At 37.0% G+C, this 13,832-nt stretch overlaps 2 protein-coding genes across 8 annotated transcripts in view; one reads left to right on the top strand and one right to left on the bottom strand.

The window, feature by feature from the left end:
* The window catches only part of LOC129774778 (uncharacterized), a 95,835-nt gene that overhangs the window by 28,432 nt on the left and 53,571 nt on the right, over nt 1-13,832 (top strand). The gene's annotated exons all lie outside the window — the stretch shown is intronic.
* LOC129774777 (protein fem-1 homolog CG6966-like) lies at nt 938-3,305 on the bottom strand. Of its 2 annotated transcripts, XM_055778735.1 has the most exons (3): nt 3,080-3,302; nt 1,206-3,017; nt 938-1,133 (listed from the first exon to the last, which is right to left on the bottom strand). In XM_055778735.1, the coding sequence occupies exon 2, from the start codon at nt 2,949-2,951 to the stop codon at nt 1,209-1,211; it is 1,743 nt and encodes a 580-aa protein (XP_055634710.1). In that variant the 5' UTR covers nt 2,952-3,017; nt 3,080-3,302; the 3' UTR covers nt 938-1,133; nt 1,206-1,208. The 2 variants fall into 2 exon arrangements, with proteins under 2 accessions (XP_055634710.1, XP_055634708.1); XM_055778733.1 differs by having other exon boundaries at nt 1,206-3,305.

Raw genomic sequence — 13,832 nt, 5'->3', positions numbered from 1 at the left:
AAGAAGCGCGACTGAAGGTCAGTCACTGTTTTTTGTCAGCATGGTGAAAACACATTCTCAAACCTCAATCGAGGGTCACTGAATTTTCATCTCCTCCGAGGAGAGTATATGTGGAAGCAAAAATGTAAATAGTTATGGTTAACAAACTTTTTGGTAATCAATAATCTGGTGTGGAAGGGGGACAAGTACAAACTCGCATCATCAAAGCAGATCAAGTCTCGACTCGAAAGGATAATCCATGATAATGGTGTTGGTCGTAAAGTTTTTTTGTGGTGAATAGATGACACAGAATTTGTAAAGGAATGCAGACCTCTGTTGCACACATCCAGCTCTAATTCCCATGAAGTATCAATCAATGGGTCTCGATTAATTCTCATCTAAGAAGCATGCGTGCATTTGGTTTATTATATGTTCCTTATCCCATTCACAAAGAGCTAATGCAGATACAGATAAAGGGTAGAACGATCAAAATTTGATCGAAGAAAGCTGCGTGTAACTTGATTTTTCTATATAAAAAATCATCTTAGTCTTCTTTTCTTTCGTCGTCGTCGTTAATTTGGCCAAGTTTTGATCATTCCACCCTTTGCAAATAGGTTATCAGGTTTTAGTATCGCGTTTCAGTAACCGGGGCAGCATTATTTCCAAAATAAAATGGTTCAATGACACTTCTGGTCTATGATGCCCTCCAAACAGTGACTAGTTGATAACGAATTCGGTACCTTCTGTATCTCCTTTGCATTTTGGGAGAGCATCGAATACGGAAACTTGGCTTGTTCCTGAGAACGACGACGAGTTGCCATATTTGCTATCGAACATATGGGCGAATTCATTTCGGTGTCTTCACATCGAATACTATCTAGTCAGTCATTTTGCGCATTTTCGGAGTTGGACATGAATTTTCGTAATAAAATTCTGGAATTGTTTTTTTTTCGTTCCATGGTACATTTACCAAGTTTATAGTTGACAACGGCTTCCCGTAGTTCCATTTGATTTTAATTGAATAAAATTAAATCTTTTTTCATAACATTATTGCACCCTTCCACCTGGTCCTGGTGGTTACAGTCTCAATTGTCGTGGTCCATCAATCTTTGGCAGGTCCTTTGGCTCCTTCTGATACGTCTGTGCCTTGCTTGCTGGATCAAAGAGAAAAAAGATAATTTACAACGCGTTGAACTTCATACCTTGCTATCGTAATACTACAATACCTGTTATGTTTCTTTAGTAGATACGTGTTCGGCACGCTGCCATTCGTGTTCACGTACGAAGGCCTCCATGGTGCGGGAGACCATTCCTTGGTAAGAAATTCCCTTCTTGATGATCGTGTTCGCGCAGAGGCATTTGAGGGTGATAAATTTGTTCACGGGAATGTCGTTCTGTAGATTTTTCACCAGTAATTCCGATGGTCGAACGCCAGCCAAATTCGGTGAATCTATATGAGCTCCACATGCCAGCAACAGTTTCGAAAAGTTACCATTTCGGAACACATGCTTGAAACCGAGGCCTTGCACTCGATGTTCAAAACCATCTCGTTTAACGGACAGATGCAACAATGTTTCACCGGTTTTGGCACATCGAACATCTTTGTAGATTAGTTTCCGAACTAATTTTTCAATCATTTCGAGTTCATTTTCGCTTTTAGCTACGGAGAGCAAAATATCCAACAGATACGCTAGGTAATGAATAATGCGATCAATGGTGCAACATTGGTGCTTGATGCTATCCAGCTCACTAGTCTTGATGGCATTTGATGCCAAAAGCTGTAATACGGTCCAGGCATCTTCAAATCGTGGCAAAGTCGGATCTTCTGCATGCAATAGATCCAACATAAATCCTACAATTCTGTTTGTAGTACCCAAACTGTTGCAGTTGAATATGCTGTTTTTCTGAACTTGTCTCTGCAGTACCTTCAGATATAAGTCCATACTTTTATCCGTCCGTTGGGTTTTCTGGTAGAAGTAACCAAAGCGAGTCATATGCGACAACGTTTCGTTGTCGTCAATCCCTAATATCCTTTCGCAGATCATCAAACTCTGGATACCTATCGCATCAAGATCGTAGGTCATTGCCTCCAGCTCGGCAATGGTTGTGAACTCCCGCGCATCCCCATAGATGGATTGAGGTGGATTCTCAGGTCGCTTTGCAATGTAATTCCCAGCGTTCATTCGTATGTTTAGACCCTTTCGCCAGCATTGAATTGCTAACAAACGTTTGTAATGTCTAAAATATATTATAGCACCCATCAGCTCGTAAGTGTCTGCCTTTCTTTCTGGCGAGTAATCGAAAAAGTTCATGAGGCAGAGTGCCACTCTGAAGTTGCTATTGCGGCACAAAAACCGGAGGGAATCTTCTCCATTATAGGATACTAGTGGGTCAGCTCCATGCTTTAACAGCAGTTGAATCATTTCCACGTCTTGATTGTTGGGATCTAACGAACATGATTTTAACCAAGCAAAGAAACAAGTTTCACCGTCATTTTTGGCCTTCCTAACGTCCGCACCTTTCAGCACCAAATATTTAACAATTTCAACATTCCTTCGCTGACATGCAATTAACAGCGGAGTTGAACCACAATCGGACACACCGTTTATATCCGCACCCAGCTGGATGAGACATTCGAGGACGTGAAAGTTCCCGTATCTACAAGCCCAACTCAAAGGGGTATAGCTGTTTGGATTGAACTTGCTCCGGCGCGGGCAGGTGCTTTTCTGTTCTATGTCAGCGCCACAAATCTTCACAAGATATTCGATGATTTTGAGGTTTCCAATTGCACACGCCTTGACTAGGGACGTAGAACCGGCCATTGTTGTTTCCACAACTTTCTTGCGGATGCTTCTGGGTAACGATTGAACGATTTCCTGGAGCTCTTCTGATAGATGCTCTGTAGGCGAGATAATCCCTACAAACAGAGTGGCCGATGTGTAGGTCACAAACTCTTCCATGTGGCCGTTCATGCTTCAGTCTGTTAGCTGGTTTTGTTGAATGTTCTGGATATGACGCTTGATCTGTTGCAAAGTCCTCTGCGCGTTCTCGATTTATACTGCTCAATCTGTGCTTTTTTATTGAATTCATATATACCTACCCAGCGTTTGCCGATTCGAGCAAAATGGAACAACTACGGGTTGGAGGAAGTGGCTTTAAACATTCCCGATATTTGCAGTTTTTTTTTACACAAAGTGTAATGTGTATCTATGAAAGCCTAAGTCAATAGTGCTCTTGTTTATCATTGACCAAACCATTTTGCGATCATGGTGGCGGTTCAATTGTTATACTTATCTTCTCTGTATGATGTTCGTTATGTCTAATGGCGTCCCGCTTTTATCTGTATTGGTATTGACAATAGAATGTTCTATGTGTAAATTGGGAAAAATGATAAGTGATCTGCCGATTTGCTGCGAGAAAATATAAGGTGGGAAGATTTTTACCCTAAACAAAATCTGTGACGTCACAGATTTCGTTTCTGTTATGTTACTTTTCTTATAAAAATCCACTACATAGGAAAAACAATATTGTTAAAAGTAAAAAGTGTCGAATAAAATTTCGCATCGATCTGATAGTTAATCAAATTGAGTGTGCGGCCTACTCACCAAACTTTCCGGCTTTTTCCGAAACTGAGCCTGGAAACTGAGATCTGGCCCTACTATGTTAATTTCAGTGGAACGAATAGCACAACGCAGCAAGTCAATTAAAAAAATAAGAATTTCCCGTCAAAATCGAAGCTGGCGAAGACGTTTCGTTTATAGAAGCCACAAGAGGGCAGGAGACACAAAAATACAGCTCGCCGCTATTCAAACAGGATTCACAACCAGATATGCCGAAAACGCTTTTAAAAACTGGAAATAGCGAAACATCCTAAACTACATGAAACAATTATTAAAGAAGTTGTACAAAAAGTAACGAGAAGCAGCAATCAAAAAATGAATCTAAAGCCGAAACTAAAGAACATCAAACGTCATCTTAGAGTTAGTAATTTATATACTATTTTAAACTTAAAAAACTATTCTATATTTTAATTATTATAAAAAGAAAAAAAATCTGAAACTTAACAGCTACAACTGGAGATTTTTGAAAACGATAGTTACGAATCGTTCATTACGAGGGTACGTATAGCATTATGTACCGTTCTGCATCATATTTCGGACACTTTGTTCTAATATCTTGAAATGCTTAATGCACTGATGATATAACTATTAAATTAATATCACAATTGCTTCTTTAGAGTAATCCCTTGGTTTCACTATTGTTTCACATGAGAACTACATTTAAATTATAACACAATCGGCAGAAATCTTACAACACTACTCATTATCGTTTGTGTTTGACGTTTCCTTAGCGTGAGCACGTAGAATTTACCCGTTCATAAATATTTAAAATTCTCCCGTGTTTCTTCAGTTCTCATCATCGTTAACAGTTTAATGTGATTGCTTGGTAAGTGTTTCGCAGTTGACTATGAAATATAATCAAGTGTGATGTGATTTTCGTCCAAAAAACACAAAATAAATTGTCCGAAATTTGAATTCAATCTGGTCGAAATTTGATTTAGTGTCCGCTTCATTTGAAAAGCATTTTATTCGATGGTTTTTTCATGTTTTCAATCAAATAGGTACCAAAATAGAAAGCTTTAAAGCATATTGAACTAATTTATTGAAAATATCAACCAAATAATACCTGTGCATAAAGCTTAGATCTGTTTTCTGCATCTTATGCCTTAAGCGTCCGAAATATGATTCAGAACGGTACTTCTGGTACAATTTACGACGAAGTACTCATCTAATATACTCAAAATTTGTTCGATCGGCTAAAAAAATAAATTACGTTTGTAGACTTGGTCATGATACAAAGAGCGATAACATCCTATAAGAGTGTCGCTGGTTGTCCTTTCCCACAAATTACTCCACTTCCAATCACTCTTCCAATGAGGACCACAGAAATTTCACTCGTTTGATTTATTTCTAACTTATTGAAGGCAGGTGAAAATTTTCGCGCAATATTGAGTTTTTTTGTTTTTCGCGAACTATTGAGTGATAAATCAAGAACATTTTAAGTATATGTCATACTGGTCTAGATTCCTGGACATGCTATAATTTCAGTAGATCAATTAGCTTGGGACAACCTCCCGTCCCAGCATAAATAATAATGGAGTGACGGAACATGATGGAAAACTTTCAATGGAATATGGTGGCCTTGAAGCTATTCTGGAATTCAGGAAACCCAGGGATTAACTGAATTGAAAAAAGCATAGCTAAATGATTAGATCCCACTGTTACTTACGAACATACGAACATGACTAGAATTAGAAATGGACTTAGCCGCCTCACACTCTAATACCATCTTAGGCTATATGACGATACAGACATAATGAAAACAAAGCACAGCAACAACAATAAACGTTCGTTTGAAAGAAAAAAAAATCCAGTTTAATATGAGGACCCTGAGCAATTCCAAATGAAATCGACAAATGACAAAACATGAGTATTTTTTAATCGAATGAAAGTTTGTATTCCGTTTGGGTTGGAGGAAATATGAGTTTTCCACAGCAATTGGGATTTTTTTTGACTCAAGCGTAACTTTTGAGAAGGGCGTATCGATTTTAGTAGGAGAAATCTTTGATAATTTATATCTAAAAAACTATGAGTCGTACCGAATTAGTGTCTTAGAAAGAGTTATAGAGTAATGTCCAAACTTGAAAAAATATACACTAAGAAAAAAAAAAACTCTTTTTTTTATTTACAATAAAAAACTTTAATTTGCAGTATCCAAAATACATATTTTTTATTTTTTTTTAGTTTTTCATATAAAATGTAGAAAATTTAAAAAATGGATCCAAGATAGTAAAACTATTTTTGACGAACTTTGTGGAACATCGAACTTTTAGGAATTTTCGAAACTTCGAATTTTTGTATGTTAACAATCATTTTTAGCCACAAATTATGATTCCTGATGTGATATAAAACAAAAAAGCTCATTATAAATCTCCTTCTAAATGCAGCCATTCTCGAGATATTTTGAAACATATTTCTAATTTATTGTCTTTTTTATAGTAAATATTCCCTTTTATTATGTTTGTCGTGTTATACCGTCATGTTCATGAAATTTTATGAATTTGCTTATAATTTCCAACAACTTTTCCAAATACATCATCATGGTAAAAATATATGTTTAGGAGTTACGTTGAAAATCATTTGAACACATGTGGGTTAATATAAAACGTAGCGATATTAAAAAATGTTTTTTTAAATTTTAATACAAACTTTTAACATGTTATACATGTTGCGCCAACAGAACACAACATTCATAAAAGGAAAAAATATAATTCTCTACAATTTGGTCAAATAATTCCTATATTTATCGGAGTTTAAGAGATACTAATAATAATACTAGAATTTTTAGCATTTATTTTTTATCAACATTTATTTTTATCAACTAACAATTTTGTTGCATATAATTTATTTTTTTCATTATTTCCTTATATTTCTATACACATTATGATAACTTGCTGCATTGTCGTTAGAGTACAACTTTGCTGCTACTTCATTCTCGGATACTGGATTGTTGCTTGATCATTGTTCCAGTGATGACTTTGAACTTCATCTTGAAGCACAAATGAATAATTTTCAGAAAAATCGCAAATCACAACAACCTCATTTTCTTGCAAATTAGCTTTTATATTGTTAGGAATTGTGAACTGTTGTGTTATAATGTAATCAGGAGTAAGTAATTTTTCTATTTTTTCGCAAAAATACGATACAAATTCTTCCACCGGTTTTACAATAGTTTCTATGTCGCATCGATCAATAGAAATCCATTGTGCATAAGTGATTTCAATTAAATTGCGTTCCTGAAGCTCATCTAGTTTCCAAACTCGTCCATTGTTGGGCATTTTTTACATTCACGAAGGTAACAGTATTTTGATCTATTTGATATGTTACATAGTATTTTTATCCATATATTCTTTGCATTCAATGTTAAAGGAATATTTTTTGAGACTATGAAGCATAAGATTTACATTTTCATGGAATGTACAAACACAAACGTTATGATTTCCTGAACTAATCAGCAATTTGCAATGCTTCGGACGCATTGATGCAAAAGAGCTAAATCCAATTTTGCAATTTAGATTAAGTTCCTTAAATCTGTTGAAAGTTTCCCGTAATGATGTTATTAATAACCTTTTTTGGATGTGTTGACGCTTCCCATCTTTGGCTACAGAAACATAGTCTCTTTCTCCAGGTAATGATCGACTGATATCGTCGTCATTATAAAATTCCCAAACATGATGTTTAATATCTTCCTTAAACTTGATCCAGATTTGCTATGTGGTGTCGGCAATACACCTTTTTTATTTGCCAGTTTTTTGGCTTGATTTGCCATACATTTATTAACGCCAAATTCTTACATTTTTGCACGGACCAAGAATATTTAAAATTCTAACTTTTTCTGATCTTGTTGTCTCAGTGTGGTCAAATTTATTTTTGAGCTGATTGATAATCTCATCAAACTCTTTTGCCTTTTGTTTAAAGTTCGACTCTTCGTCTTCTTCATGTGAAAAGGAAAATAGATTTCTTTTAAAACTATTTCTCTATTGGGCGAAGCTCCGGCGCGTTGGGCGGGTTCATTTCCTTTGGCACAAAGGTGACCTCGTTGGCTTCGTAACACTCCAACACGTCCTTTGAATAGTGGCACGAAGCGAGATCCGGCCAGAAGATGGTCGGGCCCTCGTGCTGCTTCAATAGTGGTAGTAAGCGCTTCTGTAGGCACTCCTTAAGGTAAACCTGCCCGTTTACCGTGCCGGTCATCACGAAGGGGGCGCTCCGCTTTCCGCAAGAGCAGATCGCTTGCCACACCATGTATTTTTGGCAAACTTGGATAGTTTCTGCTTGCGAATCTCCTCCGGAACGCTGAATTTGTCCTCTGTGGAGAAGAACAACAGGCCCGGCAGCTGATCAAAGTCCGCTTTGACGTAGGTTTCGTCGTCCATTACCAGGCAATGCGGCTTCATCAGCTTTCGGTGTACAGCTTCCGGGCTCGCGTCTTCCCCACCATGTTTTGCCTTTCGTCGCGGTTAGGAGCCTTCTGAACCTTGTATGTACGCAGGCCCTCCCGCTGCTTGGTCCGCTGGACAAATGAACTTGACAAATTCAGCTTATTGGCGACATCCCGGACCGAACTTCTCGGAGCACGTCTAAACTGCTTAACTACGCGCTTGTGATCTTTTTCACTGACGGAGCATCCATTTTTGCCGTTCTTCACCTTCCGGTCGATGGTTAGGTTCTCGAAGTATCGTTTTAGTACTCTGCTGACCGTGGATTGGACGATTCCCAGCATCTTACCGATGTCCCGATGTGACAACTCCGGATTCTCGAAATGAGTGCGCAGGATTAATTCACGACGCTCTTTTTCGTTCGACGACATTTTTCCAAATTTACGAAAAATTGACAGTGAAGCATGGCCAACGTGATCTATACACTCTTATCTGATTATAAGCGAAAGCTGAAGATATAATTCCTAAAAATTAAATTTCTACAGCGTTTTTTCCGTGATGCAATTTGATGTGACACACCCTTTAGCCTGTCCAAGTCTTTTCGTCATTATTGATGAAACGTTAACACCGGCGATTCCCTTGTTGAATAGCTCAATGTTGTACGCTCGGGAATACTCTGGTATATTGCTGTTTTGGGAATCTTGTGAAGATGCTGAAACGACTGAAACTATTGATGGTACTTCTCCTAAAGTATTTCCTACTGCTGTACTGATCTGCTCCTCAGTATTACACTGCTTTGGTTTGGAAGAGTATACAGATAAACGGCATGATCTGCAAATTTTTAAAGATGTATCTAACAGGATATTGCATCTCATTGACTTAAGTTTCTCAATCATTGACACGGTTAAGAAACGTTTTTCAGATGAACATTTCTTACCGTTTTTCGGAAACGGTCTACAACTCGACAACTTGTGGTCCAGTGTGGTATACTGTTATTCATTCTATAAGGAAGATTGTTCGACTGATGAACGATGTTTGAATATGAGTAACTTTATATACATTATAGAGGTACCTTAAAGGTACCTGATTTTATATACCTGTACAGAGGTAGCTTAAAGATACCTGACTTTATATACCTATACAGAGGTAGCTTAGAGATACCTGACTTCAGGTATAATCTAGGCATAACGTAAACAAGTTAATTATATTCGTACCCATAACGTCCGGTTGAATCAACAAGGTGAATTTGTTGTTGGGATTTCAATTCTACTGTTCGTGTATTGATTGTGTAACACGAATAATATGTTACAAGTTTGTATTAAGACAAAAAAAGATTTTTTAATATCGCTACGTTTTATGTTAACCCACATGTCTTCAAATGTTTGTCAACGTAACTCCTAAACATATATTTTTACCATAATGATGTATTTGGAAAAGTTGTTGGAAATTATAAGCAAATTCATAAAATTTCAAGAACATTACGGTATAACACGACAAACATATTAACAGGGAATATTTACTATAAAAAAGGCAACAAAATGAAAATATCTCGAGAATGGCTACATTTAGACGGAGATTTATAATTAGCTTTTTTGTTTTTTGCCAAAAATTATGATTTCTGATGTGATTTAATCAGAAATCATAATTTTTGGCTAAAAATTATTATTAACAAAAATTCAAAGTTTCGGAAATTCATAAAAATTCGATGTTCCACACAGTTCGTCAAAAATAGTTTTACCATTATGGACCCATTTTTTAAATTTTCTACATGACTTCTGTTTTATATGAAAAAATAAAATAAAAATAAAAAATATATGTATTTTGGATATTGCAATTTAAAGTTTTTTTTTGTAAATAAAAAAAAGAGTACTAATTTTTTTTCTCAGTGTATATTTTTTTCATATTTAGACATCAATACTCTATAACTCTTTCTAAGACACTATTTCGGTACGACTTATAGTTTTTTAGATATAAATTATCAAAGATTTCTCCTATTAAAATCGATACGCCCTTTTCAAAAGTTACGCTTGAGTCAAAAAAATCCCAATTGCTGTGGAAAACTCATATTTCCTCCAACCCAAACGGAATACAAACTTTCATTCGAATCAAAAATACATGTTTTTAAAATCTGCATTTTCTGGATGATTTCATTTGGAATTGCACTATATGAATAACTGTATTTGGAAATAATAAGTACCATCTATTCAATTAAAAATAGATCGCCAAATGTGTTGCTAAACGCAAAACTTGAAGGGGGAATCGTCCTATTTGAGCCGTCTTCATTTTGTTGTATTCGTCTCTGCCCCTAAATTAATGACTAGGCGAGAAAAACACTTTTTTTAAACTTCGAATGGAATGGGAAAATTCAGGAAATATGCTGAAACGCTGACAAAATAAAATGACGAATGACAAAACAAAGTGGAGTGAGTCATCACTTCAAGAAAACAGAACGGAAAACAGAACAAATCTTAAAAAATAAACTTCAATGGCCATATGTTTTTTTCTCTGAATTTTGGATCGATCAATCGACGCAAATTATTCATTCGCTTCGTTTATTGGTTGCGTGGTAATCGTTCACTTAACATTTATAGTAAGTATTCGATTAATCAATTAATCGAACGATTATTGGACATCACTAGACATGTTGACGGCGAAAACCGAAGTACTTGTCCTACTGTTGGACCCTGCTGAAGATAGCTAAATATGACTAAATCTAAACACGAATATCTAGCTCACGAAATAGAATGTAGTCTTTCACGTACATCCTCTGCATCAAAAAAAATCAACACTTCCCGCAAAGGAAGATCATTTCCACACACCAAAAAGTTCTTTATTCATGTGAAAGTACATTTGATGCCATTATGTATTGAACTCGATTTCTTCCGCATGGCCACCACGGGCACGCTTGCAAAAGTCCAGATGCTGAACCCAATTTTCGACGGTTTTCAGCATGAATCGGCCGATACTGCTGCAATTTCACGTTTGATAATCGTACGAAGTTCATCAATTGTCGCTGGCTTGTTGGCATAGACCATAGATAGGCCCAATGACGCCGCCGGATCATAAACCGCACCAAACCGTATTTTTTTCGGGATGCAATGGTGACTCATGGAGTACGTGTGGATTGCTGCCTGCCAATAACGCATATTTTGCTTATTGACGAAGCCATTCAGCCAGAAATGAAAATGATTTTTCGATGAAAATCCGGATCATTTTCAAGTTGTTGCTCAGCCCAATTCACGAACATACGACGCTTCTTGTGGTCTAGCGGCTTCAGTTCTTGCGTCAATTTGATCTTGTAAGGATGTAGGCCAAGATCTTTCCGCAAAGTTCGCCACAACGACGTCACAGAGATGGGTAACGCTTGAGAACGACATGTGAGAGACTGATTTGGGTCTTCCTCAATTGATACGCTAGCGTCAGCAATATTCTCGACACAATGGGCACTTCCTTGTCTCCCTGGCACGGGAACATTCTGTACTGTGCCTGTGGATTCAAATTTTTCCACTAGACGCTCAATTGTTGTTCTAGCAGGACGATAATGACGACCATAAATTGGACGTAGCGCTCTTAAAGTTGAGGCCATTGACTACGAATATTGGTAGTAAATTTCAATAATCTCGACACGTTGTTGGATCGCACATTTTTCCATTATGAAATGGCAAACCTCACTGAAGAGAAATGTCAAGAAAGCGGGAAAAAATATGGCTTCGTTTGCTATTGAAATACCCGTTATATGATCCCAAATCAAAATCACTATGTTATATTCCTTATTGCTTGAGTTTACTGTCATCATATTGATCCATTCATAATTTAGGCTTTCTTCAGAATTTTGCCATTTCTTGGGCATTTTTAAAGGTCAATAACATTCAACGCAGAGAAATTTTATTTCTGCTTCGCGTGAAGGACAACAAAACAAAACAAACAAACTGCAGCGCGCCAAGCGGTTGCCACAGTAATCATGTGAACACAGCCGCATCAGTACATCGGACAAACCATGATCAGAATTGAGGTCATCGAAATGCGTTAATTGCATGGTTTAGCTATGTAAATCTGATACAAATGGTGTGCAAGCATAATGTTTACAATATTTGTAAGTGTTATAATACAGAAAAGGTCTGAATACGTACCAAATAATCATCTGGTAATCGATAAAAAGTTAGCTCAAAAAATGCCAACTGCATCGGAACGTTGATCAGAGTGGAGTGATTTTGTTGCGAAGAAAAGTCTGTTGAAAGCTGCCCAAACTTATCATCTCGCTAGTTTTTTGTTTTGCCAAACCAGTCATCGAACCCTTTTCGTTTATTTCCGTGAGAATTCTGTTGCTCTGCGAGAGCATTTGGCAGGAGCCAAGTCTGATCAGTAAGCCACATGCCTACACCCAAACTAGCGTTGGCAGAAAACATTTCATCTTTGACAGGAATGATGCCATTTCGTGTGCTGGAGAGTCAAATGCGCAAATAATGAGCTGTTTAAAAAGCTAAAAATGGTTTGTATGTATGCGTGCAGACATCTCTTTCTGTTTTCTTTTCTCATTTCATTTGGAATTGTGCCAAATAAAAAGGCCATACGACGCGCCAATGGGGATCGAACCAAGGCCGGCTGAAATGCAAAGCTATTTCACACGACCTGCTATCCATATAGCTGCCAGCGCTGTTAAATTGAAGCGTGATAATATTACACCTAATCATAAAATGGAGTTGGAAAGTGTTTTCTAAGAGGATAAAGAAGAACATGAACGAGAATATATCTTTCTCTGTCTGGGCCGTGTATTTGGCAAACTATGTATACAAAAAGCTTTCATATGCTTTCATTTAAATGTGTCTTCTGTTTCGTTCGCTTTTATTGGCTAGCGCATATATATTATACAAATGATATACATATATTGGGGAGTAGAACATTTTATTTTATTTTTCAGCTCATTTCATGTACTGAATCGGGATGCCATAACATGTACTAAAAATTAACTTTGGGTGTAATTGAGTAGACCAACCGTTTCCCCGGCCGGTATAACTCGGCATGGCGGGGCATTGTCATAAAAAAAAATTCTTCGAGTTATCTTCTCTCAAATTGCGATCGTTTTTATAGCAAAGTGCGCTCCAAATCGAACAGCAGTTCTCGGTAACGGTTACTAATAAAAGTGTTCGGCCAATAATGTTTTCAATTCGACATATTCAAATACTTTCGGTTCGAAAATTAGTTTTCTGAACCAAAATTTGCTAAGGGGATAAAATGATATTTTGCCCCCATCAGTAATTTGGGGGAAGATGTATGAAAAATGATGTTCAGAAACCGTCAGATTGGCGTCAAATAACTATGTAATTTGTTTGTGAATGAAGTGATTATTGTATACATTGTATTTTCAAAAATAATCGGTACGTGTGTACGAATACCGACGACTTAGTCTTACATCCATGGATTGGATGTCCCCATGCATAGCTCTCAAGCACAAGCAATCATTCCAGTATGTGCTTCCCTACATAGACTCAGACAGAACGTGGGACGAATAAATTGTACTGAGACGGCTGCATTGAAAATAGAAATATTATGTCTACATAGCGTGAACTTTTCAAAGAATTTACTTCCTTATTTATAGAAGAATTTGGCATGGCCTGATGAACAACAGAGTCTGTTATGTCAAGATGTTGACATATATTCTTTCTTTTCTATTCTCACAACACACGTGGGAATCACGGCTTTAGGATAACTTTGATATGCATAGCCATTTTCATATTAGCACACTGCAACCAAAACATTCTCCAGGGTAACTTTTTGACGTGGGACTACGTCTAACCGGAATATATGGGGGGTAAAATGAAAACCTAAACACAGAACTTGCAGGAAAAAATGAAAG

Source organism: Toxorhynchites rutilus, chromosome 3 (genome assembly GCF_029784135.1).
Source record: "Toxorhynchites rutilus septentrionalis strain SRP chromosome 3, ASM2978413v1, whole genome shotgun sequence".
Classification (NCBI taxonomy): domain Eukaryota; kingdom Metazoa; phylum Arthropoda; class Insecta; order Diptera; family Culicidae; genus Toxorhynchites; species Toxorhynchites rutilus.
The sequence above is the reverse complement of the archived record's forward strand: the minus strand, read 5'-3'. Positions and strand labels throughout refer to the sequence as shown.

Coding starts and splice junctions, on each gene's coding strand:
- LOC129774777 (XM_055778733.1), bottom strand. CDS start 2,951: ATGAACGGCCACATGGAAGAGTTTGTGACCTACACATCGGCCACTCTG.